Genomic DNA, 27843 nt, shown 5'->3' with positions numbered 1-27843 from the left:
GTTACTTTCACTGAGAGCAGATGTAGGAAGATTGGGAAGGGACCGGGGTATTCGGTTCCTGAGTTGCTGAAGAGGAGTCAGGGAAGCCCCACAGCACTTTGCGTCCCAGGGACTGCGGAAGAGGTTGGGGCGGAGCCTGGAGTGGGGCTTGGGAAGCTGCTGTCAGTTTTATGAGTCCGCAGCCCACAGTGAGAGTATCTCTGCTGCCAGACGACCGCGGAGGGCTGGGCGCAGGGCCCCCGCCTCCCGCTCACCGCGCGGCAGCCGCGGCGGCGGCGGCGGAGCCTCGCCCACTCCAATCCCCACCCTCTCCATCCTTAGCTGTTCAAGAACAGCAGCACCTGGCACGTTCCTAGAGGACCCAGGGAGCAGAAAGCGAAAGGGAGCTGGCGCGGGGGGCACTGCACAGGCAGCATGCGCCCGCCGGCAGCAGCCTCGGCGCCCAAGGTCTGAGGCTGCAGCCCCCGTTCGCCATTGTGAGCCGCCGGGGGAGCCAGCCGGCGCCACCGTCCGCCCGGGTCCCCGTCCACGCCGCGATGGGGCACCTGCCCGCGAGGACGCGCGGCGGCCGCCGCCTCCTGCCTCTGCTCTGGCTCTTCGCGCTGCTCAAGGTAGGGGACCCCCTCCCACAGCCGCCGCGGTCCTGCCCGCGCCCGCGCTCCGGCGCCCTCGCTCTGCCGCGGGGGAGCGGCGCGCCCCGGGTCGCGATGGCCGGGCTGCTGGCAGCGCCAGCGGTGCAGCCTGGGCGCACGCTTTGTTGTCCTTGCGTTTACGTGTTCTCCGCGGGCTTCAGGGATGGGGTGGAAGGAGAGGGAAGTTTGCTCCCTCCGGCTTTCCCCCTTTGTGCTCTTGTACCGCCGCCGGCACGTACATCAAAGGTGGGCTTGTTGGATGGTGCTTGCTCAGACAAAATGAGATCACTTTCCCTTCTGGTCGCTACTGCACCCCAGGGCTGCTTAACCTTTTCTCCCTCCCCCAACGGAGTGAGCGGAGGCTTTGTCTTAATTTACCTTCTGCTGGAATTATACACCGGGGGCCGAGCTCCCTGGCCTCAAATGGACTGCCGGGGCTGGGTCGTGAGCATGGTTTTCTTTGACTAAGGAATGTCAGCTTGAGCCTGGAGAGGACTCCTCTCCCCAAGTCCTCATCTCCAACCTGAGAATACCCTTTACAAAGTCTAGACTTTCCCCCGCTATATTTACAGAGGATGCTACCTCTAAATTTCAATGGCAGACATCTGTATAATTAACTTTTTCGTGTCTTCTTTGGAATGTCCTGCTTCAGGGTTTTACTCTGAGAAAAATAAACAAGACAAGGACTGCTTAAAAACAAAAACAAAAACAAAAATACCCCTACTTTGACAACTATACGGTGCATAAATTTTTTTTTAAAGAAATTTAAGCTAGATGTCTTTGGAGAAGTGTTATGAAGTTATGAGGTAATTGTCTATCACTCGTGTCTTCCGTGTGTCTACTTTAGTTCTTAGTCCTTCTTCCGGCAAAGCAAACTCAAGTACGTCGACAGGTGACCGGGAGCTATCCTTTCAGCACCACAGTGATATCTACCTTAGAAATGGACGAAACATTAAAGGATGCACATGTTTTCTTATCAAAGAGTCACTTCTTGCTCATATGCACACTTAATCGTGAATGTCTGACAAGGAGATAGTGGAACAGAGCCAACGGATTGAGAACAGCATCAGTTTTAAATATTCCATAATTTCATTATCTTAATGGAAAATAGGAAAAATAGTTTCCGGGAGAACCAGCAACAGAGTGCCTAAATACGATTCTAAATTGTATTTAATATATTTTTACACTTTCTGAAGCTATCAACAATAATATTATCTAAAATCTGATAAATAATAAGCTCGGTCATATATTTTCACTCTAAGAGGTTGCTCTTCAAGCAGACACCACAAATGTGTACGTTTTATGAACATACACAAACTATGAAGTTTTCTATTGTCATATTCTGTCATAACTATATGTCTATGCAACACTTGTCATGAATGCAAAGTGAGAAATTGAATAACCACACATTTTACTATGTAACAGCTAGGACTTACACATATGACATCTGGTCCAAACCCAACCTTTGGCACTACTTCAGGTTTCTGTTTGAAATCTTCATAATGAGTGAGAATTTCAGAAATGGTCAAATGATGGGTTTGGGAGTATGGGTAGAGTGCCATAAAAAATGTAAAAATTTGTAGCAAAAGTTCTAATCAAAACTTGATATCAGACTGAGAAATTGCAGTCAGTAATGGCATAGACTGTAATAGATGTTCACCCTGTTCTACATAATAGGTGTTTTCCTGCACATTTGCAGTTTAGTGTCAATTATGATAAACTGCATCACACGGTAAATACATTAATAAAGCTTGCCTTTTAATAAATATTGTAATGAGACAAGTAATTTTGTAAAGCAAGTCTTTACTCTTTATTTTATGTAAATGCAATGTTTTATGTCAACTGGATATAAAGTATACCAAAAGAAACATATATATATATATATATATATATATATATATATATAGCCTTCATATATGTACACTGAATACCCACCATGTGCCAGTCAGTCTTCCAGGTATTTCACACATGCTATTTCATTCACTTATTTTGTAACAGTTGACAAGAGATGTTCAAAGTGGTAAACTGGGCACATAGAGTAATGAATTTACATTTTGGAAATAGTATATTACATGGTAAATTGGGTTCATAGTATAATCTTTCCATAATTTGGAGATGCTTTTGCATTCGAGGTCCTGAATAAGTGTCAGTAAAACAGACTTAACGTGCAGGTGGTGATAGAAACATAACATTCCATTATTAAATACCAAGTTGTCGATTGAATATCAGTGATAAAATCTAAAAAGGTCTATCTGTGCTGAGTCAGAAAGAAACCGTTTCCCCAGCCCTCCCCCCAAATCTCTGTAGTTCTCATTATGTCAGACAATCTTTCACTACTCTGTATGAAGTACCCTCCACATGAGAGTGAAAATCCCTTAAAGCCATAAAGTTAGAGAAACTCAAACATGAGGCTTGATTTGTAGTTTTATCTTTTCCACAAATCAGAAACAAGCAGCTGGACATAAGGGATGGGAAAGTCTGAAATTTTGAATCTGTAAGGTTGGCTATAACCAGTTTCATTGAGGTAGCCTCAAGGTGCCTGGCTAAGGAAGCCTTCGTGCATTGTTCCCTATCCATGGCTTAATGATGGGCACATTTAATCAGTCATCGCCAATTGTTTAAATCATCCACTTTATGTTATGAAGCTAATAGCTGCATAATTGATGTTTCATAAGCACAATGTTGGTTATGAAAATGTCTACTTTCATATCAATATTGGTGGTATATATAAAAACAGAAAACAAAAGAAGAACTCTGTTATCAAGTATACTGGGAGCCTACCAATCTCAAAGTCTTCTACCCACATATGAATGTAAATCGAGTAGTATTTATTGGAGTCTTATTTATTTATTATTTATTTAATCACCAGATAAATACTACTCCATTTAGATTTTCCCTCTCATACATCTTCCCATAATTCTAGTAAAAACAATGTAACTTCTCTCACCTAGCCTATCTTTACTACACCTCTCCTTGAAAATTGCTTCCTATATCAGTTCACTCGACATCAGTATTTTGTCAACAAAGAGGCAAGTTGTAGAATATGACATCATAGGAATTTAGATTCTGCCTTCCCTGAAATGGTGCTCATTAAGTAGTCAACTGGAAGGTTTCCCTAAACTCATAGGTTTGGCCAGAATCCTTCTTTCCTTCTGAACCTCCTCTCTATATTTCCTTCCATTTCTGCTCTTACCTGATACATAATCAAGGAACATTAAATTTGAAAGGGCCTCAATTACATTTTCTGAAAGAGGTTTATGTTTAATTCTATAAAGCATGAGTGTTACCATGTTCACCATAGTACTTTTATTCAGGAGAAATACCCACTTTCCAAGTTCTATCTGCCTTTCTCCACTTCCCTGTGACCCCTGTCTCTTTTTCTTTTTCTTCCTTATTCTCTCAGCCTTTCTCTCCACCGCCACCCCCATGTCTCTCCCCGCACCTCTCTCTCTCTGTCTCTGTCTCTCTCTCTCTCTCTCTCTCTCACACACACACACACACAAGAATCTTCACTTTCCTTCTGGAGGTTTTACATGCACATTCTATATTATACAATGTCGGCAGATGAACCATAACCTTTTCATCTTTCTGAAGCAGCTTAGACCCTCCTCCTCGCAGTGAAGTTTGCTGCCATTAACTCCTTTGTCAGTTGACTTCCTTGACAAGTGTTGTTGCCAGCTTATTAGAGAAACCCTTTTATACGTGACATCCCTAGTAAGTTAGAGAAGGTTCACTGGGCTGGTCTTCTGCAGGGGATTGAGTGATAATCCTTCCCAATGTGAACATCTGTTTTCTTTTCTTCTTTGTTATATGAAAGATTGATACGGTATGAAAGCATAGAAAATTCACACTTACCTCTTTCTCATTTTGGCCCATAAGAAAGCATACGTCTGTATGCATAAATAATTAAAACAATATGAGTTGTACTTTATTTTTAAATGTAGTGGTATTTCTAGCATCTAAATATCCAACTTGGAGGTATTTAAACTTATAAGCACATTGACTCCTGGGTCTTATAAGTATAATTCCAACTTGAGTCTTGAGGGTTTGCAAAGGATCTTTGGTGCTGGATACAGTTGGTGCACCTATATAAGCCATTGTGATTGGTAGCAGCATGGCACAATAGAATGCTTAACAGCTGTGACCACAGATATTTCTTTCTCATTTTCTTCCTAATTTAGTGCCTTCAGGTACACACTTCCAGTGGTGTTGCATTTTCAGAAGCATAGCCCCAGTACAATAATGGGCTCTACTAGAAAGCATCGTGTTCATTTAACTACTCCAAATACATTGTAAATATTTTTGAAATAAATGCATGTCTATTGTAAATTTTTGTCTTCCATTGGGCCTAGTATGTGCTGTTAGGCATATCATAGAAGCTTAATAGACAGGATTCAAATTTTCATCATTATATAAATATTTTCTGACTGAGAAGTGTTAAAATATCATAATATTGACTTGTGAACTCATCTTTAAGGAAAATATGAGGAAATTATCATTGTGTGAATTAAATCATTATGATTACAATGCAATCATTACACCAAAAAAATAAAATATTACCCATCCCTTATATTAAGAACTTACTAAAATCATAAATCAAAATACCAATATGTTATTTTCCCCAAAAAATAGTACTCTGGATTGCTCCAGCGTTACCTCAACTGCTATTTACTGTCATCAATTAAAAGTCTGAGTTGAAATACTAGAGGAAATGGCTTTCTTTACCTCTGTATGTGACCTACAACTTTGGCCAATACCCAGATATGCAGGTAATATTCTTGCTTCCTCTTCCATATTATCCTTCTTCTGTGACCACTACCAACTAGAACTGACAAAGATTTCTGCATTCTTCTATAGAAATCCTTCTAATTTTTTGCCATAACTTTGCTTTTAAGAGATGAAGCCTCTGCCACACCCTGGTCTTGTTATATCTATGGTAGTGTTCAATCCAGGGGCATAAACCAATGCTGTAAAGAACTCTTCTGTGGTGCCCCTAGAGACCCACTGGTATCAGCTCATATGTGAGAGACCTCCTTGTTCACTTGTGTCATTGATTTGAGGGGCTAAACCAAGGTTAATATGGCACCAGTAGAATGAGCAAAAGGGTGAATGGGGTAGGATGAAACTGAAGACAGACACAAAGTCTCTTGTCCTCTTCTCTCCTGGTGCTATTGGCTCCAGCAGGTTCCATATTGCTTCTCCCAACCTTTCAGAAGAATAGGTGAATAATCTTCTTAAACACCTCTCATGTAATCTGTGGTCACTAATTTCTCCTGATTAGTGAGCTTGTCCTTTCTTAAGCTTGTTCTAGGTCTCCAGAGTGCTGATCCTTAGTTTTTTTTATGTTCTTTCCTCTGAACAAGGTGTCTTCAAATTTATTTCTATAAGTAGAACCATATCTTATCCCTGTGTCAGAAAATCATCCTCAACTCATTCATTCAGAATCTCATTCTCCAGCGAAACATGTTTCCTTTCCCTAGGCATTCTAGTTACCTGAAAGGCCAACTCCTCTTACTTCTGAATATATTAAAACCACCAAAGAAAAAAGAGGATGTTTGAAACAACGTTGTAGAGGTTTCTTGATAAAATCAGTTTTTCCCTTCCTTTTTGTCAGGAAATTGAGATGAAAGAGAGAGAAATGATAAATGCTTGAAAAAATCTTTCAGAAACAGAGAATCAGGATTGAAAATAGGACTCTGAGTTTGAGAGTTGTGTTACAAACTATAAATATGCATGGTAATTTCTGTAAGAAAATTAATATAGGGAAAATTAGGGAGTCACATGAAAAAAGTTTGATGAAAACAAATATATTGCCATCCTTCTATCTATATGCAAATAAATGTGTTTCCTTCTTGAATACTCTTCATTTGTTTGGTTTTCCACTCTTCCTAAATAGGAATGCTGTGCAGTTCATTTTTCTAACAAGACTGTTCCTATCATAAAGCAAATTAAAACCGAATGAACCTGGTAGTTTTTGTACGTTTACTAGCAAATAAAAATAATAGGGATGCAATTTATCTACAATGTAGAGGTACAAAATCAGAATTATTTTTCGTAATACTAATGTATATGTGATTTAAAAGATGAATGTTTCTCTTGTTTTATATCATCTCATTTAACTCTTTTTTAGATAACTGAGATGTTTGTTATTTTTTTTCTTTTTCTTCCCACCTACATTTTTTAATAGATGATTTATGTGTGAGAAAATATCATCAGGCATCTATCAGGTCTTTAATCCTAATCCTTCATTATGACCCTCCTATTGATCAATTTCACTACAGAGGAATTTTTGTCCCTTTTTCTCTTTACCCTTAACTTATACCAGAGACCAGCTACGGCTCTATGCACTGATCCAGTTTGTGATTCCTTCTTAGTTTCACCCACAGAAGCTTGTGGTTGGAATGTACAAGCCAGATGTTAGAGAATTCCAGAGAGTCCCTTTGTGTATTTGGTCTTATCTGAGGTCTGGTTCCTTACCCCTTGTACCTCACTTTCTGAATCAGGACTCTATTTTAATTAACTCCAGCATTCTTGCTCTTTCACCCTGGCTTTAACTTCTAGTTACTCTGTCCTTGTCTTTTCATTTCCTTGGAAGGGCATTCTAAACTTTGGAAACCTTGAAAGAGCCGAAACTTTTTTGGCTGACTAGTCTTTCCCCAAAGCCAGAATGACCACATTAAGAAGTTACTTTTCTTCCTCAATACTAAGTCTGTCTTTTAGATTCCAGGATAATGATACATAGCTCAATTGCATTCAGTTAATCAAACATTTATTGAGCATCTATTGTGTGCCAGGAATTGTACTAGATGTTGTAGGTAGACGAAAGGATGTCAGTCAGTTGAATCCTCACAAATGACATAATGGGAAAATAAACATAGAAAAAGAAAATGTCATTAAAATGTGGTCAGGTTTTGTTCTGTTTTGTTTGTTTGACAGAGGAAAACATGGTAATATGCTAGAGGAAAGACATTTAACTATATCTCAAGGTTTGAGAGATGACTTCTAAAAAGATGACACCTGAGCTGATATGAGGTAGGTTAAAAAATATGGACAAACAGGCAGAAAAAAACTGCATGAATAAAGACCCAATGGTGTGAAAAGCATGGCAGTGTTTAGGAAAATACAAATTTATACAAAAGGAAATGAAGGGATAGAAGTTAGTTCAGGGAGGCTCCTATAAGCTGTGCCAGAAAGTAGAGTCTTTATTCTCTAGTTGAAGAAGATTATTTAAAGGGTTTAATCAAGGCTTAATGGAGTAAGATTTGCATTTTAGATAGAGCTTTTGGCTGTAAGAAAGGCTATCCCAAAGGTGTACCAGGTCTGCAAGCAGTTAAACTGCTTGGAGATTATTGCAATTGTCCAATGAAGAGATGATAAACCTTGACACTAGGGTGATGGGAAAGGGGCTAAAGGAAGAGAGACAGTGTTCAAAATAGCTAGATTGACAAGACTGGTTAGGTGTGGGAAACTGGGCAAAGAGGAGTCCAAGGTAATTTCCAAGTAACTGACACCTTTGCCTAAGATGTTGCAGTTTTAAGATACCAAGTGTACTGGTGGTGTCCATTCTCCTCCAGATCAGCTTACCTCCTTCTCCACCCTCAGTGCCAGGGAGCTTCCCTGTAAAGACTGCTTCTTCAGGATCCCTTGCCCTTTGGCCAGCAGTGAGTTTGACTAATAGGAGGCACCAACAGAAGATTCCTGGTGGGAGTCCACGCTGGCTGGACCCTGATAGGCAATGGCTTCATGCCCTCTTTCAATCCCGTAGTCAGCTCCTCTTTCAAGGCCAAGCTCTGGCCAAGTTCCAGAAGCAGCTTCCTCCCCTGGTCTCTTTAGGGTAATAGCTTCTCACTGCTGCTCGTCCCTGGGTACTTTATCATCCCTGTTTAGTATCACTGCTCCTGCTCCACACCTTAATTAACAGTCTCTTGATTAAACGCCATAGAATTTCCCCTGAGTGTCCTGCTGGGGCCTCCACTGCTGTAGTACGTGATGGGGTTAGTGGAGGATCTTGTGAATTTGAAGTGCCTAAAAAAAGCAGGTACTTAGATATGAGTCTGATGTCTAGGGGAGAGGGCAGACCTGGAGATGTGAATGGGGATGTCCCAGGAGAGGGCAAAGGAGAGAAGAGCAATGGGCCAGGGTGGGGCCTGAGGAGCACTAACACTTAATAAGGAGCCTTAGAAGATGAGGAAAGAACAGCCAGAGAGGTATAAGAATCAAGGAAACCCAAGGTCTAGGAAATTTCAGGTGAAAGGGATTGGCAAACTGCATCAAATGCAATGGAGAGATACTATCAGCTAAAGTCTGGAAAATCTTTGGATTGGGAAATAAGTAGGCTGTTGGTCTCTCAGAGCTTGGGAAGGGTGGTATGCTTCTGGGAGTAGAAGAGTTGAGAACTGGCCTTTTGTTAAAAGGATAGGCGTCATTGGGTCAGAGAGACCTGATTTCAATCTCAGCTCTCTGGACTGTGCCTTTTACCAACAGTAGGATATGGGGGAAATTATTTCACCTCTCTGGGGTCCCTATGGTGATTGGCTATATTTATCTCAGAGGATTATTGTCAGGAATAAATGAGATAATGACCATAACATATTTTAAACAGTGCCTAGAGTACAGTAAGCACTCAATAAGTGTTGTGTCCAAAACGAAAAAGAGAAAGAAAGAAAGAAATAGGACAGTAAAAATAGCCCAAAGCAAAAATCAAAGAAGAAGAACAATTAAAAATGTGTCTAGAGCAGCATCTTCCCAAGTGTACTCCATGGAACATTAGAGGCTTAAAATATTAACAGATATTATTAAAAATAAACACTTCTGTGCTGACATGAATTTGGGAAGTAATCTGTTTAACTTTGTTTAAACTAGTGTCAATTCATTTATTATTATTTTTTGTACCAGGATTTCTTAGAACCTTCACTATGTTAATATGCATTGTGCTTCCAGTAGGAAGATATAGTGTGTAGCATTTCCCAAGTTTGAGTGCAGAATTTTTTTCTAAAAATGATTCATGGGAATAGTGAATACACCTTAAGAAACAATATCTATATTTGTACACTAGACACTTCTTCTCTTTATCTCTCTCTTTCCTTAATGAGAAAAGTAACTTTAATGACAGGGGAAACATACCAGTAAGATCAATCATAGTCTAAATCTCAGAATCTGAAGAATTTGCATGAAGGAGAGCAACTATTCCCAACTTTCTTTTCAAGGACTGATGTTCAACTCTCTTGGAAGAAAAAAATGCGTATATTTTCCTTATTTTATGGGTTGCGCTAACTCTGGGTTTGGTAGCTGTACATACAAAAATTTCTTTGGCTTTTGACTGTTAAAAAGATAGAAAATTAATTTTAACACTATTTTTAAATATGATTGTCTTAATATATGACTTAAGAGAACAACATATTTTGTTCAGTGTATTTCATTGAATCATAAAACTATACTTTTCAGAGATCGTCTAGTTCAATACTTAAGCTGGTACTTAGATCTTGCCTCTAATAGTACTGTCAATTGGTCATAAATGGTGAAATTACTATCAGCTGAGAGGCGGCTGTTCCACTTTTGGACAGTCATTTTCTTGTTTGGTTTGGTTTGCTGTTGAGATGAACTATTTCTGGTTGTATCTTTCACACATTACTTCTATCTCTGTTTCATTTTAGTATGGCACTAGGTTGTGACTGCTCCTGCTTTCTTGCATGTTCTGAAGAACTGCTTGCCAACAGACTTGACAGGTTATAAAGATAAAATGTGAGAAGCTTGTCATCTCTCTGTCCTGTCCTCAACCCTCCATCATACTGCTTTAAGCTATTTACACCAGTCCAAGATTTCTGGCTGTTGTCCTTCTATTTCATGGCCACAATAGCCAGTTGGGTAGAAGACGATTCTCATTCTTCCCAAAGGTGTTCTATGATGAACTGTGGTAAGGGGCTGAGAGTGCCAATCTCTGTGCAAAGGGTGGTTCCTTAAAATGTCTTTCCTGAACAGCCAATCTAAAACTCAACCCATCACTCAAATTTTACCACTTTTACCCAGGTTTATTTTCTTTAGAGAATGTATCACTCACTACATGACATTATATTAGCTCTTTATTATTACTTAACTCCTCTATTGGAATGCTTGTAGGTTCCATGAAAGCAACGTCTTTATCCTTTTTGTTCACTGCTGTATCCCCAGCTGTTGGAAGAGTGCCCGGCCCAGGGTAGATGCTCAGTAAATATTTGTTGAATAAATAAATATTGAATGAATACATAGGGTGAGAAAGGTCAAACAGGACTTATGGGACAGACTTGAGACAGAGGAAAAACAGGTTGCAAGCTTGCAAGTTCAGGGAATGAAGCCAATGCACAGTGGGATGAACTAGGAGAGAGGGTCCATCGGGCAGGCAGTGCTGAGGGAGTGTAGTCAGAACAGAGAGATAATCTGGAGATGCTGTTTTATTGGTCTCGTGGAGGTAGCAAAGGATTTATTACCACAAGTGAAAATAAAGTCTTTTAGACATCAAGATAAGGTTCCTCACACATTTTTTTTTCTTGCTATTATATTGTCAGAATCAACCACTGGTAAATGATGTGTGCTCAAGCAATGGATGGGTTCCCCTGTGTGGCAAATTCTCATCTGTAATGAAGTAAAAACAGCTTTTTTGATCACTTATTCTCTATTTTATTCATTGACTGTGCATAAAATTTACTTTAACTTGTAAACAAAGTGGTTTTGGGGTTTTTCAAATCTAAAAATGTGTTCTTTTCTTGGCTCTACAATTTGAGAATATCAAAAATAAAAATAATTTTTTACATAATGTTTTTTCTTTATTTTTCCCTCACAATGTATATTAATATACTCAGATTGGATCTAGACCTCTAAAGGCGTTTCCAGAAACTCACATGACTGACTGAAGCTCAGATGATCATTGTTATTTTTCTTCAATCATTAAAACTTATGAGTCCCTTTATTCCTTAAAATGGTATTTTTTTCTTTTTTTAAATGCATATTGGTACCTCATAGAAATTTCTTTAATGGATTTCAGGCAATGAATGTCCTTTCTAGTTTAAGATTCCAATAGGTAATTTTATACAGAAACAAATGATAATTTTCATACTCAATTGAATACTAGATAATAAGTATTTTATTATCCAAACATGGACAGACAGTTAAACAGGCTGATTAAATTAGTGTTGTAGTCATTAAAATGTTAGTATATATACACCAAAAGCCTGGACTGTCAAGATTTTCAAATGACTAAAATACAAAAATGTATGCATGAAACAAATACTATTACTTACACTATTTCGCTAGAGAATTGAAAGGTATTACATTGTCTTGTAATATACTAATTTATATCCATAGTCTACTACTGTATTGGTAAAGTGTGGAAGTTTGAGTTAGTTGTAATTTTTTTCTCTATGACTTTAATTTTCTTTTTGTTTGTTGATAAATCAATATCTCTTCTAGAGTCAAAAATACAGGAAAAATTGTGATCAGATTATTTGTACACTCACATAAATGGCTAAAAAGAGGTTTTCCCCTCCCTGAATGTATAACAAGGAGAAGTGCACCTAAAGAGTATAAAAATAATATTAACAATTCTGCAATTAATAAATTATTATTTTTAAGTTTAACAATCTTCTTTTTTTAGTATCAAAACAAAATTTCTGGAAATCTCCAAGAACACATTTATATAAGTCTCTTTCTCTCTCTGTGTGGTGCATCAGAATTAGGCTAATTTGTCATACATCATTCTTTGTCTCAGATAAACCAGGAATTTCCTATTTAAGTCAAGTTGGTGGTCCAGAAAATAGATATTCTAGTAATATTGCTTTGGGATGTCGATTTATTTTGATGTTGTGCTGAAAACTGAAGTGTAATTCTAAAAATGAGAGTGTTTTTGACAAATTCCACAAAGTATAACCATCATTTTTACAATAAGGGCCAACAGCATTACCATAAGAAATACCTTATTACTTGGATGTACTTAAAATTCCTAGATTTTATCTAGGAAGAAAAATTGACTTCTAAAGTTTCTGAATGTTAAGTTGATTAATAAGGTGAATAATAAAAAGCCAAGGGAATTGTATAATGTCTGTAATGTATTATGAAACAGTGAGTCATTTGGTCCTCCCTTAAAGGATTTTAGAAAAAGCTAGGTTATTATAGTGTTATTTACATATGAAGATAGTGATGGGATGTGGCCAAGTTTATTTTGCATCATTATGGGGATTTTCTTCTACAGTTTCCCCTAACTAAATTATACTTTTTAATTAGTCTTTCAGAAATAACTATAGGTCTCATTCAAAATGGATAGGTACTTGGGATTTTTAATATGAAGATTCTGGTATTATCAAAACTGTGCTAAAATGATTGCAACAACTTAGAATTAAGCACTATGGACTTAATCTTGAAAACTTAGCTTATGTGCTTCTTTTTAATTAGGTAAAACTGTTAAATCTGCTGAAAGTCAGCCCCCCTTTAGAGGTGCTCCAGGTTCTTTCCTGTTGCCACATCTTTTTACTTATTTTTTGAAGGCTAATTGGAAACCTAATGAGACTCTTTCTATTGAAATTCTTGTTGCTATGTTGAGGCCTCCAATTAGCCTTTTCACCATGTGGTTTCTTGTGGTTCTGAAGTAGGGATTTCTTAAGTTGAAATCTCAAAGTAAGTCTGAATCAGGCGTGCATCACCAAACATAAGAATTTTATAATGGATTAAAAATTTGAAAACTAATACATGTTCACTGTGGAAAATATATAAAATACAACAGGCAGAAAAGGAAGAAACTAGCCATTCCTACATATTCAGTTCTAAAAAAACTACCATCTGGGGGACATATCATTCCAAATTTTTTTCCTATGTCTTTGTACTGGAGTGGGTATGTAAAAAAAAAAAAAAAGAAAAAAAAAACAGTATCAAATTGTCCCACTATTTTAGCATGCTCTTTTCACTTAAATGTATTATGATAATTTTTTCAGGACCTGAGCATTTTCAGTCCTCTTCAATTTAGGAATTAAGCCAGGGGTCTGAGGTTCAATTATATTCAATTCCCAATTGTACTTTCACCAGTGAAGGACATGGATGATCATAGGCATTGATTATGACCATGAAATGTTGGGAATCATCACCTATATATGTGCTTCCCATTAGTGTGATTACTTCAGAATTAGTCACATAGAAAAACTTCAGAGACTATATTGACAGGCATTTATTTTCCATTTCTCCACAGCTAAATATAATGCATAATAAAACTTAAGAATATAGGCTCTGTAGTCAAAAAGATACAGGATTGAATTTTGGCTGTGCTCTTCTAGCTGTGTGTCTTGCTAGTGTGCTGACCTCTTCACTGAAGACACAAATTATAGTGTCTGCCCAGATCACCATTCCTCCAATGGCCAAATCTGCCATCTTCTCCAACACCTGCCATCCTTTGAGGAAAACTCCTTTTTAATCATTATGGTTGGAAAGGATTCTACTTGACCTTAATACCCTGGGCAGTGATCAGTCAAGGGGTGAACCCTGACCTAAGCTAAGCCCATTTGGGGACCGTACATGACCAGTGTCTTCGAGATTGGGATGTGATCTAAGCCAAACCTATCAGAATCCATCCCTGCAATTACTTCCAAACTGGCAACAGTGGGAAAGAATACTCTCCTCTCCAGTTGTGGAGCTATGACATGAGCTAAGACACAGGAGCTAGGTCATGAGCCTGGAAGCTGTCCCCAACCATAAAACTGAAACATAGGAAGAAACGTTTTCTAACAGAAAAGGAGGTGGTAGAAAAGTAGAGACTTCAGCAAGACTATCTTTCATTGCACAAAGACTATCTCATTTCTCATACTCTAGACTCACTCCACTGATACGCAGAGAGATTACAAAACAGCAATCTACAAAAATGCAATTCTATCATAGCCAAGCAGGCATAGCAATGCTTGGAATCTTTAAGAAATCTGAATCTTATACACCTGGAACTAACACAACATTATAAATCAACTATATCTTCTATATCTTCTAATCAACTATTTTTTTATCTTCAATAAAAAAAGAAATCTGAATCAGAGTGATTATATAATTTATCATACCAACTGGGGCACTTCCAAGACTGAAGGGATCATTATGCCAGGACAGCAGACATAAATCGGCCTGTTCTGGGAAAACCAGGACAGATGGTTACTCCTTCCTGAAAATACTAACAAACATATTTGATGCAGTATGGAATCACTAGCTCCTCACCCATGTCATCCATCTCTGAAAACTTCTGCTCTAAACAAGATGAGTTGGCTGGGTAAGAGGAATTGTAATTATCTTCAGCAAAAAACTAAAGCTTGTGCAGGAATGTTTATAGTAGCTTTGCACTAACCAAACACTGAAAATAACCAAAATGCCCTTCAATAGGTGAATGGTTAAACAAACAGTGGTATTTCTGTACCATGTGATATTATTACTCAGCAATGAAAAGGAATAAATTATTGAAACACACAGCAACTTGAACGAACCACAAGAAAATTATGCTGAGTGAAAAAAGCCAATCTCAAAACGTTTCATACTATCTAATTCCATTTATAAAATATCCTAGAAACAACAAAATTATGGAGATGGAGAACAAATTCTTGGTCACCAAGGATTAGGGATTACATGGGGTAGAGGAGAAAGTGTACCTGTCTATGAACGGGTAGCATGAGGGAGCCTTGCGATAATGCAACAGTTGTGTATCTTGATGGTTGTGGTACTCACATGAAGTTATACTTGTGATCAAAGTGTGTAGATCTACACATACACACACACAGATGAGTGCATAATCACTTGTGGAATCTCAGTAAATTTTACGGATTGGACCAATGTCAATTTCATACTTTGGCTATTTCCTTGTTTGGGATATTTTCGTATTTTGATATGCAAAATATCAACATTGAAAAAGGCAGGGTGAAGGGTGCATGGGACCTGCCTGTACATTTCTTTGCAACCTCCTATAAATCTATAATTTTCTCAAAGAAGAAGGTTAAAATAACTTTATTTAGTTTGTTTTATCTTCTTCTCTCTTTTTTTTTTTTTTTTGTGCCTGGCCCTCTGCTAAATATTTTAACTGACTAACTGACAGATATAGCCTCTTTCTGATGAGGACTGTCTCTGAAAGACAATAATTATACTTGCAAGGGAAAGTAAGGCTATCTAAGCAAATGTGAAAAAAAAATCAGGAAAATACACAAGGACCTCAATAAAACTATTAGCTGCAAACTCAAATGCATTATGAGAAAGACTGCCTATTGAACTATGTTCTTACGAGATTTATCTATTGAATTCTGGAAAGGACCAGATATTAACGCATTTGCATTCATAATTCCCATACCACCAATGCTAACATTTTCATAACTCTTCAGAGAATCAGTTAAAAATGGAGTCGTGGAAATTACCGTTTGGGGAAGTTAGGACAAAATACTTTGATTGATGAAGTAATGTCATTCTTCTGTTCTTTTAACAATTATTAAATAACATATCTGGAAATAATATAAATAAATTAGAATGAAATAGAAAGTTATGAGGAGCTTAGGCGGCTTGAGTAAAACAGGGGAGACGGATGGAGGATATGTGAAGGTGAATAGATGTTTAAGTATTTCAACCAATGAATCGTCAAACATGTATTAAACTGGACATATAAGGAAAGTGCTGTATTCATCATTTTTAAGAGTGTAAAACAAAGTTATGCCCTTAGGAAGTCTGTAAGGTAAGGGAAAATAACATAAACATGTTACATGTAAAAGGGCTATATATATACGACTTCCTACTGTAAGAGAAGCCTGAAGTAGTAATATACTATCTTCCAAAGGAATGAGACAGACAACTGTATCCAGTCAAGTGCCTTTCCCTTCAGATAAAGGAGAACACACTTAGGCTTGAGGGAGCACTGGTTTCACGAAGGAAGACAAATTTTGATCTGAACCTTATCTGTTGCAATTCAGATAGACAGACTAGGTTAAAGAAAACACTCCAGATGAGAGAAACAGAGGAACAAAAGTAGGAATGTAAGAAAATAGAAGTCCTGTTTAAGAAGGTTGAATAAAAGCAGGGAGAATGGATTCGAGTTGGAAGCGAGTGGTTTTGCCCAGCCGTGAACTTCTATTCACAACCTTCTGTTCAATAGTGCTGCAAAGGCAAACATTAAAATGAGCTTTAGCTCAGCAGTGGCATGCAGGAAAAAAAAATGATCATACCTCCTTTTAGCTTTAATTGCTTTTATAATTCTGAATTTGCTGTTAAATGCAAAATGCTTAATTCTAAATACGTGTGGTCTGTCTTAATTAGAGAAAATAATCCTCTGTTGCTTGGGTAGTTCAGTAAATTAGTCCCTAGACTTAAACTCCCCTGGATCATGTTGTTTATGCATTAATCTGTATGCACTCTTAAAGATAAATGGAAAATAAAAGGATTTTTTTTCAGAGACAAGTTGTAACTGTCAGCATACTTTCAAATTTATATCCTCCATGTGTGACTTAAAAATTGCCACGCTTATTATAGTAATTATTATTCACATGTATATTACCCCATACATGTAAAATTTCTTCTACAGTTTTATATTTTATTTAAAACTACGAGTAAAAATTACATTTTGCTAGCCAAAACTAAATAAAAGATCTAAACCTCTGTTATGTAAATAAACAGCCTGCCAACTCAGCAATCAATGAATTAGCAATAGTGCCACATTTGTATATAAGGTATGTCCCAAAGGAAACAACCAATATAAATATATTGGGCACAAATCAGAAGTTCTTCCAAACCTCACTGCCTAACTGAGAATGATGGTGAAGATACTGACAATCACTACCATTTATTGGATGGCTGCTGTTCAGAGGGCCTTCTTATATGATCTTGAGCACCGTTATCACTACTTCAGTAATGGGGAAACTGAGTTTCAGAGAGGTACCGAAGCAGTTAAGAATGAAACCTTTGTTTGACCATAGAACCTTTGCACACTGTCCCATACTGTTTTGTGTGAAAACTCTGGCATGACTTTTATTTCCCCACTCACTAGCTTACAACTTCTGCCTCTTCTTCTTCCTCTAGAAATATCCTGAGACACAGGTGACTGAATCAGTTTCTAAGTCCTTGGTGGGGACTGCCATCTGGAGAGAAGTGGGGTATGGGGTAGTCCTGGAGACAACTGATTCCTGGTCATCCAAAATTTTTCCTGCAGTTTCTCCATTCTGTCGATCAGTCTGTGAGTCACATGTTCCTAGACCAAGGCCTGCTGACTGTCAGAGGACTCCTGCAAATTCACAAGTGTCAGGTTTATGCCGTTGTTTATCACCTTCTTCAGTTTAATGCATCTGTGGCGTCTGAGCTTTGTTAGATAATTGCACAGAGCTGAAAGGCGTGGAATGTGCTGATGTGGGGAGCCCGGGGTTCAGTTTTTGTACATCCAGAGCTTTCAGAGCCAATGCTATAAGCACGAGGGAAAATTTTTTGCCCTGGCTTTAGAAGCCTGCATGGGATCGTGTGACTTGCTGCTTTATGTGACATTTACACCTCAGACAGGCTTTTCCCTCCATGAAAGATACCACCTGGACAAAAACAATTTTAACACTAATGTCTTCGTTTTGGTTGCATTAGATTTGCAAATTAAACAGATTAATGGCCATGTTCTGTGTTCCTCTCAGCTCTTCTGTTTAATACTCTTATCTGACAAAGTGTAAACAGAAGACATAATTAATTACTCATAACTTGCACGTCAAGTTGAATAAAAAATTACCTCCCCAAGAGGCCCATTATTACATATCTGACTGTTCCGTGAAATTAGTTTTGCAAAGAAAAAGCATACCTAAAGAAAAGAGTTTTGTTTGTTTTTCTCTACTTTTTATTTAACTTACTAGAGTATCTGAAAAAAGATATGGAAGAACAACATTAACTGTTAACATTTTAAGGAGCTTACTTCATTTGCCCAAGAGTATGTTATTTTTCTTTTAAAAAAATTTTTGCGTTTGTTCATGAGATACTAAACCCTGCATATGAACGCTATAAAAATGACTCTGCTTCTATAGAAGGAGGGTCCCAGAATATGATTACTACCCCTCTAGAATATGTCCTGCTGAGAAAGTTATTAGCCAAGCCAACTATGCCATACCATCCCCTCCATAAATTGTTTGAAACTTGAGCTGGGAAGTATACTACAATGACTGGGAAAAAAATAGAATAATTGTACAGCCATTTCTTCTGCTTCGTCTGTCTAGAGCTGATCTGAATGAAATGATGTTTCTGCTTTAACTGGAGAGCTCAGCATTTCATATTTAGCTCTCAATCTGTTTCATGATAATTTTTGAAGGAACAAACTGCTCATGACAAAATGTGCTGTACTATTATTAAAGGTGTATTGCCTATATAGATTTCTATCACTTTGAAGCAAAACAAAGATGGCTGTGAAGAAATTTTGAATGAGCATATTTTCTAAGTTTTAATAGCTATTTAACAACATGTAGTATGTGCCTCAGGTTAGAGAAAACCAAGTATTTGATGAAAAACATGTGAGAGTTATCAATAAAACAAGGCAGCATAAAGAAAAGATAACTTGCCCACAATCACTTAGTCATGTCACCTCTCTGAAAAATGAGAATCATAATCACTTCCACCTCCTGGGATTACAGTGCAGCGCAAATGAGATAATCTGTGAAAGCACTTTGTAAACTGTAAAGCACAATTTAAATGTAAAATATTACCTTATTAAAAAATAATTGCATCCCCTGTTTCATTTGCTCTGGTATAGAAGTGTCTTCCCTTCCCACATTTATATGTAACTGTCCATGTGTGTAGGGTGTATCATGAAAGGCTATAATTAATACTTTAATATCAATTCGTTCTTTTTCTTCTTAGAAAGTAAAGTTTGCCATACCCAAGTTAACTTTAGGTCCCCTGTAATCATGGCTTGATCACATAAAATTTATTAAATGTTTATGTCTCATGGCAAAATGTTTTCACATCAGCTCTACCTCTTATCTACTGATCAGATCATTCCCATAAAAAAGTGATTTTTCACCTAACTTCATGATATAATATTGTCGAGCATTCTATTCATACAGTGTTTCTGTCTACGATCACTTATCATCTTTCATATATGTTCAACAATAATTCATTCATTCTTTCAATGAACATTTATAGAGCAACAATTGTATGCTAAATGTCGTGCTAAGCATGCATTGTCTCCTTGGGCTTCACTCATCTGTGGTATAAATGGGTGCATATCTACAGTAATAACTCCAATTATAAAGGCTCATGAGACATCTCCCTTCTTTCTACAAAGTGCTCACTCAGCATTTCTCAGACTATATAGTGGGGCATTAGCTATGGAACCCCAGTTCTTCTAGGAACCACCTCTGCCCTTCCAGGCCCTACCCTTCTCCATTAGACTCCCCCCAACTCCACCAGGTACTACCCCTGCCAACACCAACACCTTCCCTGACGCACTCAAAAATATGGGAAAAGAATCTAAAAAAGAGTGGATGTATGTCTATGTATAGCTGAATCGCTTTGCTGTACACCTGAAATTCACACAACATTGGAAATTAACTATACTGCAATAAAAAATTTTTTTAAAAAAGAAAACAATTTCCATCCCTTTGATAGCTAAGGCTTTCTTACTGAGTCAAGCATGTGTGTTTTGTTTTGTTTTGTTTTTCCCCTGGGAGCTTGTCAGCTGTAAGCCAATGGATTTCTGGAATTCCTGTCCCTCTAATTCTTCAAGCATGTGTGATTTCCATTTAGACAGAAGCTTGGATCTCCTCCCCCGAATCCCCATCACATTAACAGTAGCAAAAATTACTTATCTGATTTGATCTTCCTCTTATTTACCTTGCCCACTTTCCAGTTGAGTTGAAGAAACTAGTGGACAGTGAAATAATCAAATGCTTAGTAGCAAGCTGGAGGATTAAAAAAAAATGAAGACAACATAACTACAAAGAAAGAAAAAAGCCTGTGTTAAATGCAATCTGTGACCTTTTAAAAAGTTTGATGTCTTAAGTGAATGTAAAAATAGATACAGGGTCAAAGTTTATTTATATTTGATACTCTGTCTCAGGTATTTATAATTTCCTCAGTTGTTGAGATATTAAAAATTACTAAAAGCTCTATTTATCTCAACAGTATTTGTGTTTTATATTAAATGTCCCAAATAAGTAGACATTTTACAATTCACAATTTAATTTTTAAAAAGAAGCTTTATTGTTTTTATGAACACATTCTAACATAAAGAATTTTTATGTGACTCTTCCTAATCATTATCATGTCCTGACAAAAATAGAAGGTAAATATAGAGACCAAGCTTGATGTCTTGAAAAAAAAAGGGAAATAATAATAAGAAATTTGCACCATTTCAAAATTTCCACTTTTGAACATTGTTAATGTTAAAAACCCCAGAATTATGGGAACATGGACACTATGTCATACTGTGAGTGTAACGCTTGCTGATTACATTATTTTCAGAATAATCAGTGAGCATAGTAAAATGGCTCTAAAATACATTTGTTTGGAAATTTAAGTTCAAAGAGAAAATCACCTTCAAGCAATATGATGTATTTCACAAACATGGCACTGACTTTTTAGAGCATGCTTTTCCAAAGGATTACCAAATTCTACTAGACCTCCTTCTACAGAAGTCTTATAAAACTTGGATATATACAAATAAATCAATGAAAATAATATCAATTTCTTCCTCCTAACTCAGTAACTTAAGATTAATAAAACACCTATTAAAAGAGGTGAAAGCAAATGTGGTATATGTTGTTGAAGTGGTTGCATATTGTAAATTAAAACTTCTATATGGGATCTTTCAGATCATATAAAATTCGTATATTTCCTTAATGAGATTTTCAAACTACTATATAGAAAAAAATGTGTTTTAAGTTTGTGATTTCATGGCTCTTTTCACATGCTGATCTCAGTTCAATATCAAGTCTCTCTCTTTTCACAAACCATCTGGGAGATTGACAAGTCGCATCTCACCAGATGGCCTAACATACCAACCTCTCACTTCCATGGCACCATACCTTCATGATAAATCCTGGAATGCTTTGATACAATGTCCCTGCTCAGGAGGAATTCCACAGCTCTCATGGCTTTAAGGTTCATCATTGCCCACTTCATTTCCCAAGGTTGACATTGGATATGATTTCCACTGGGCGCTAAATAATTCTAGGGCACAGAGGACTAAAGTGATTCTCCCATCATCCTATCTTTCTACAATTTCTCTTCTTAACACATCTCTCTCTCTCTACTCTCTGGTCTATACTTTTATTACTACTACACTTTATATAGAGACAGTCCTTTCTTCTTTCTTCCTTTCTTTTTTTCTCATATATAAATCATTGGAATATATACATTAAAGCGTCAGAAAGTAACTACACAGTTTTGAGCTTTGTGTGAGGGAAAATATCTCCCTGAATCTAGCATGCAGCTTGTTTATATCTTGTAACAAGAAATTTAGTTGCCTGTGTCAATTATTTTATAGAATAACTACATACTTAAAAGTTACTGCCTGTGAAGAGACTCTCAAGGCCCTTCTGTCTTCCTTTTGTCTTTATAAATCTCAGGGAGGCCCTAGAGAATTCATGAAGTACAAGGACATGGAAAGGGGTCTTTTTGTTTTCCAGTTTAGAACCCCCCTGGTAAGTTTGAAAACTTCCTCCAGCTATTTAGTTTTTAAGAACAAAGTGTGAATCAGAAACTTGTACAAATATATCAGTCTTATTTCTCTGGTGCCTGGGCATCTTTCTTTTTAATATATTGGATTTTAGCTTCTAAAGTTTTGCTTCCTTTTCTTTTTTCTTTTTCTCTTTTGGACTTTTAGGCTTTAGTGTCTCTGTATTCTCCAACAAACATATGAACTGCCCATATCCTCAAATCCATGTTCTGAATGTCAAGGCTGAGTACCTGCTAAGTTTTTCTTCTCATCTAGCAGTAATTGGCTGTCGTAAATGTACTACCACTAAAAACAAACCCTATCACACAGAACTTTGCCTCCAGGAATTTTATTTCAAATCTCCTTTTTACTTAAGTTTTCTAAGTGCTGTCTTATGTGTTATTTTATTTCTCCCATTGCATGCCCAACTTGGATATGATAATAGTACACCTGCATCATTTTTATGTGTGGAGGTTTGCTTCTCTCTCTAACAGATGCAGAGCCATAGGAAGTTGTCCACAGCTTGCCAGAGACAGAAAGCTTGAGGGAACCTCAGCTCAACCTAATCTGATATCGATCCCAGACGAGTTGAATGCTTCCCTCGGGTGTGATTTTGTATACTAGAAGAACATCAGCCAATCTTTCCTAAGAATCCTGCATGTTCTCCTCCATGTGGAGAAAAAGAGAAATAAGATGATGAATGAAAGAGGACTGTCTTGATGTAGTATGAATAGATTCGTTCCAGCCTGAGGGTGGGGGAACTACCACTAATTCAGTTAGTCAAAGGATAATAGAATCGAACAAGATGAAAATCTGTCATCTCCTCTCCCTATTTAAAACACATAAATGGCTTTCCATGGTTCTTTGGAGGAAATCCACGCTCCTTCATAAACTTAGCCTCCCTGGTTTACGACTACTCCTCTAGTACCATTTCTTCCCCAAGCCTCACTTTTTATGCTGTGGTCATTCTGAACTTTTCCCAGTTCCTCAACATTCATACTCATTCTTACCATCTTCCAGGCTTTTGTATATGCCATTTTCTCTGCCTGGGAAATTCCTTTTTCCCACATCCTTCCCTTAACTCAACAAGTGCATATTTATCCTCCAGGTCTCAGCTAAGATGACCCTTTATCCACAGACCATTCCTGGCCCTCTCCCCTTCTGAACTGGGAGAAGTGTTTAAGTTTTTCACTTCTCCCTGGAGCTCTTCTCCATTCCCTTCCTCTATGCCCATCTGGAAGAGTCCTATTTATCCCTCAAGACACAACTTAAGATCTCCTCTTCTTTGAAACCATCCCAAGCACATTCCAAATGTGATAGATTTCTGCCTCCTTCATGCATCACTGTAACTTGAAGATATGTCTACCATTGGTTTAATTGCATTGTAGTGGTAATATTTGTCAATATGTTTGTATTCCTGACCAGGATGTAATATTAACTTTTAGAGGAAAAAGCTTTTCTTGGAGTATAATATGCCTTTATTATCTTTGTATCCCCAAATCTGTTCTTTTCTATCTGTACTTCTTACGGGTGTAATTACTTAATTACCTGTCTCTAAATTATTCTGTAAGCCTTGTAAGGGAGGGACTGTGTTTTATTTACCACACTTTATCTACCACATTTCACAAAGCTTGGCACATATAGACACTCTAATACTTTTAGAATAAAAGTATGAGTTTGTAGTAACTTCATACAAATGATAAATCTCTCTGTAATAAGTCATGAAGGAACGAGCAAGAGACTCCTGATGGCTTTACGTAGACTTTACTAACAACATTTATGATTTATGGTAAATCAATGATTGTAAAAAAATTCATTTGTTCTATTTGGTTATAATTCATTTGCATGATTCCATGAAGGGCAAAGATCTAGAAAACATAATATCTAGAATTTGTTTAAAAAGTTATAGCAAATAAATCAGACAAGAATATCAAATTGTTTAATTTATCTATGGCCCTATAAAATTGCCTAATATACCCAAAAGGCCTAAATACTATTGTCATCTGCATACATTTATTTTGTCACTCAACATACTATTTACTGATCACTTAAAATATGCTGGGCTCACGTGGATGGACCTGGAGATTGTCATACTGAGTGAAATAAGTCAGGCAGAGAAAGACAAATATCATATGATATTGCTTATATGTGGAATCTAAAAGAAAGGGTACGAATAAACTTATCTACAAAACAGAAATAGAGTCACAGATGTAGAAAACAAACTTATGGTTACCAGGGGATAAGGGGGAGAGGGATAAATTGGGAGACTGAGATTGACAAATACACACTACTATATATAAAATAGATAACTAATAAGGACCTACTGTACAGCACAGGGAACTCTTCTCAATACTCTGTAATGACCTATATGGGAAAAGAATCTAAAAAAAGAGTGGATATATTTATATGTATAACTGATACACTTTGCTGTACAGCAGAAACTAATACAACATAAATCAACTATACTCCAATAAAAATTTTTAAAAATATATGCCTCTTTTAAGAGGCAGAATAATGGTCCCTCAAAGATGTCTACACCCTAACCTTGGAATCTATAAATATGTTACCTTATACAACAAAGGAGACTTTTCAGATGTAATTAAGATTAAAGACCCTACAATATTGAGATTATCCTGGAATTCCAGTTGGGATCAATCTAATCACATGAATCCATAAAATTGGAAGAAGGAGGTAGAAGTATAGCTCAGGATGCACTCAGAGAGAATCTGCCATTGCTGGCTTTGAAGAAGAAGGGATTCAGGCACAAGCCAAGGTGTGCAGCTAGACTCTAGAATCTGGGAATCTGACAGCCAGCAAAGAAATAAGAGCCTCTGTCCTACAACTGTAAGGAATTCAATTCTGCCAGCAACCTGGATGAGCAGAAAGATTTCCTCCTAGAGCATCCAGAAAGGAAGCCCTGCCAACACCTTGATTTTAGCCCAGTGATACACATACCAGATTTCTGACCTATAGAACCAGAAAGGAAGCCTTGCCAACACCTTGATTTTAGCACAGTGATACACATACCAGATTTCTGACCTATAGAATTGTAAGACGATAAGTGTGTGTTGTTTTAAGTTGCTATATTTGTAGAAATTTGTTATGGCAACAATAGAAAACTAATACAGCACTGGACTAAACTCTTGGGGGAAAACAATGATTAAGATATTGTCTTAGTTATAGTCTCTTCTTCAAGGATTCTTGAAGACCACAGAAGAGTCTGGTCGGAAAAACAGATTCATGGTCAGACAAGGCCAATGTAATGTAATTAAACCTATTATAGGAATATATAAGTTTTATGCTTCACAAAACAGTGATGGCATTAAGGAAGGAGCCAACTCTATTTGGAGTGGGATCACGGAAAGTTTCAGAGAAGAGAAGACAATTCTACGATGGGTCTTTAAGTGATAAATGCTAGTTTTCCAGTCGGCTGGATGGATAAATGGTTAGTACACCTGTTGGTAAGACATTAGTTGAAGAAGGGGTGCAGTTTGAGATGGAGTAAATAGATGGGTAAGTGACTTAGTTATCATACAAAATGTTTTTGGATGGATAATGTGAAAAGATTGGCATCTTAGAAAGTTTACTGTAGCAGCAATGTGTAGAATAAAGAACAGAGAAGGGGCGAGTCTGTATGCAGGGAGACTGCTGCGATATTCTTAGCAAGAAAGGATGAAGTCTCTGCTTCCGACCCACTACCATTTGCCAGAACTTTATTATGTGTCAGCAGCTATACCAACACTTTACATATATAATCTAATTTGATCCCTATTATTCAGCCCTGGTAAAGTAGATGTCATTTCCGTTTCATAGATTAGGAAATTAAGCTTAGACAGACACACCCTCCAAAAAGATATGCTCCCCAAAGAGGTAACAAAAATGGGATCTAAGCTCAGGTGTTACTGGGGTTAGAACGTGCACATCTAGTCCATTCTGCATGGCAGGAGCAGGGCACAAAAGTAAGGGGAGAGAATGGAGAAATGTAATAGGTAGAATCCACAGGGCTTAGACTGAGTAGATGTGGGAATAAAACAGAAATTAGGGTTTACTACCGGTTTTCTGACCGCAATTATTAGATTAAAGATGGCACTGTTAACTAAGAGGCCATAGAAGAAATTTTCTGAGTCAGGGGCAAGGTAAAAGTTACATTTTGGATGAATTTAAGGTATGAATGGGACGTCCAAGTAGAGAGGTATAGAAGCCACTTCGATGTGAGTTCAGAACTAGGACATGGATTGAAGATAAGGATTTGAAAATCATCTGCCTATAGGTAACTTTCATAGACTAGAATATTTCATATGAAAATCTTGGAGAAATCTCCTGTTTCTAAAAGATATTGTATGAGTCTATCCATAACTCTGCTCTAAAAGAAATTCTCATCTGAGGCTGGAAGACGGCTCAGCCTAACCCAGTGTGCTGACTGCCAGACTGGGGCTGCTGGCGGAATGGCAGGTGACCAAGTGGCCTGGGATCCTACCTGTGTGTGCTGCCTGACAGGGTCAGAGCCCTGTTCCCTTGGAAGACCCTGTATGCCACGCGGTTCTGTTGCATTGCCAACCAGCGTGAATGTAAGCTTTTTCCTCTAGATAACATTTTAACCCCTTCATGAACATATAGACTTCCCACCCCATCCCCCAGTTAGCTGCATATCTGTTAATTAGCAGACTGACAGCTCAGTCAAGGAAACAGCGAAGGCCGGTTTTGCAAAGAATTGTTAAATCTGGTTTGAGTTTGCTAGTGGAAAATGAGAGAAATTTAGGGCCATACCGCTCCCTGTTCACTGAACAAAATCTTTTAAATGAAATCATTGCCTTCAAATATTCTGATACAGGATTTCTTGAAACTGCCTGGTGACTTCATTAGAGGGAGAAGCAGCCACTAACTGCAAAAGACTACCTCTGTTGTACCAGACACACAAGAAGAGATTTTCACGATGGCAGAGCTATTTATACACAGCCAACTTCTGTCCTCAGTTCACGCGCACACACACAACTCCCATTGATATCAATGGAAGCTACAGACATGTGGCTGGAACAGAACTTGGCCCACGGAGCTGCAAGGCTTGGCATTCTTTTGCTCACTATGACAACTTCAGTACTGGATCCCTTAGCATATGAGCTTTTAGAGGAGAGTTCTTGATTTCTTTTTTCTTTTTCCCTCATCATGGCCTTGAGATACGAAAGGGAAACTTGAGAAACTCCTGGCAGCAATGGGTTCCTTGCAGAGAAGAAACTGTGTGAGGGACTTGGAGAAACTGTGACCTTCCAAGTGTCTAGATTCAAAAACTTGACAAAATAGCTTCACTAAGTGTTGTAGTCTCCAAGGCACAGACTAATGGTCTGGCTTCAGAGTCACCCTGGAAATAAAAGCAAAAGGTGTCTTGAAACAACTTTTGAACCCATCTTAGTAAATTACATTTACAAAATTTTTGTAATTAAATTTTTGTAAATTAAATTCTCAAGTCCAGCATTTAATTTACAAATGACATATTCCAATAAATACATGAAATCTGTCATGAGTATGTACCTTACATTCTTTCTTATAGGAATTGTTCCTTCTCTAGTCCCAGTGATT

At 37.6% G+C, this 27843-nt stretch overlaps 1 protein-coding gene across 2 annotated transcripts in view; it reads left to right on the top strand.

The window, feature by feature from the left end:
- The first annotated feature begins 299 nt into the window (after positions 1–299).
- PTPRO (protein tyrosine phosphatase receptor type O) overlaps positions 300–27843 on the top strand; it is a 244928-nt gene continuing 217384 nt past the window's right edge. For both annotated transcript variants that reach the window (XM_061205025.1, XM_061205026.1), the window contains exon 1: positions 300–611. In XM_061205025.1, coding sequence (XP_061061008.1) covers positions 537–611 — 75 coding nt within the window. In that variant the 5' untranslated portion in view covers positions 300–536. The remainder of the gene's footprint in view (positions 612–27843) is intronic.

The sequence above is a fragment of the Eubalaena glacialis genome, chromosome 11 (assembly GCF_028564815.1).
Source record: "Eubalaena glacialis isolate mEubGla1 chromosome 11, mEubGla1.1.hap2.+ XY, whole genome shotgun sequence".
NCBI lineage: Eukaryota > Metazoa > Chordata > Mammalia > Artiodactyla > Balaenidae > Eubalaena > Eubalaena glacialis.
The sequence above is the reverse complement of the archived record's forward strand: the minus strand, read 5'-3'. Positions and strand labels throughout refer to the sequence as shown.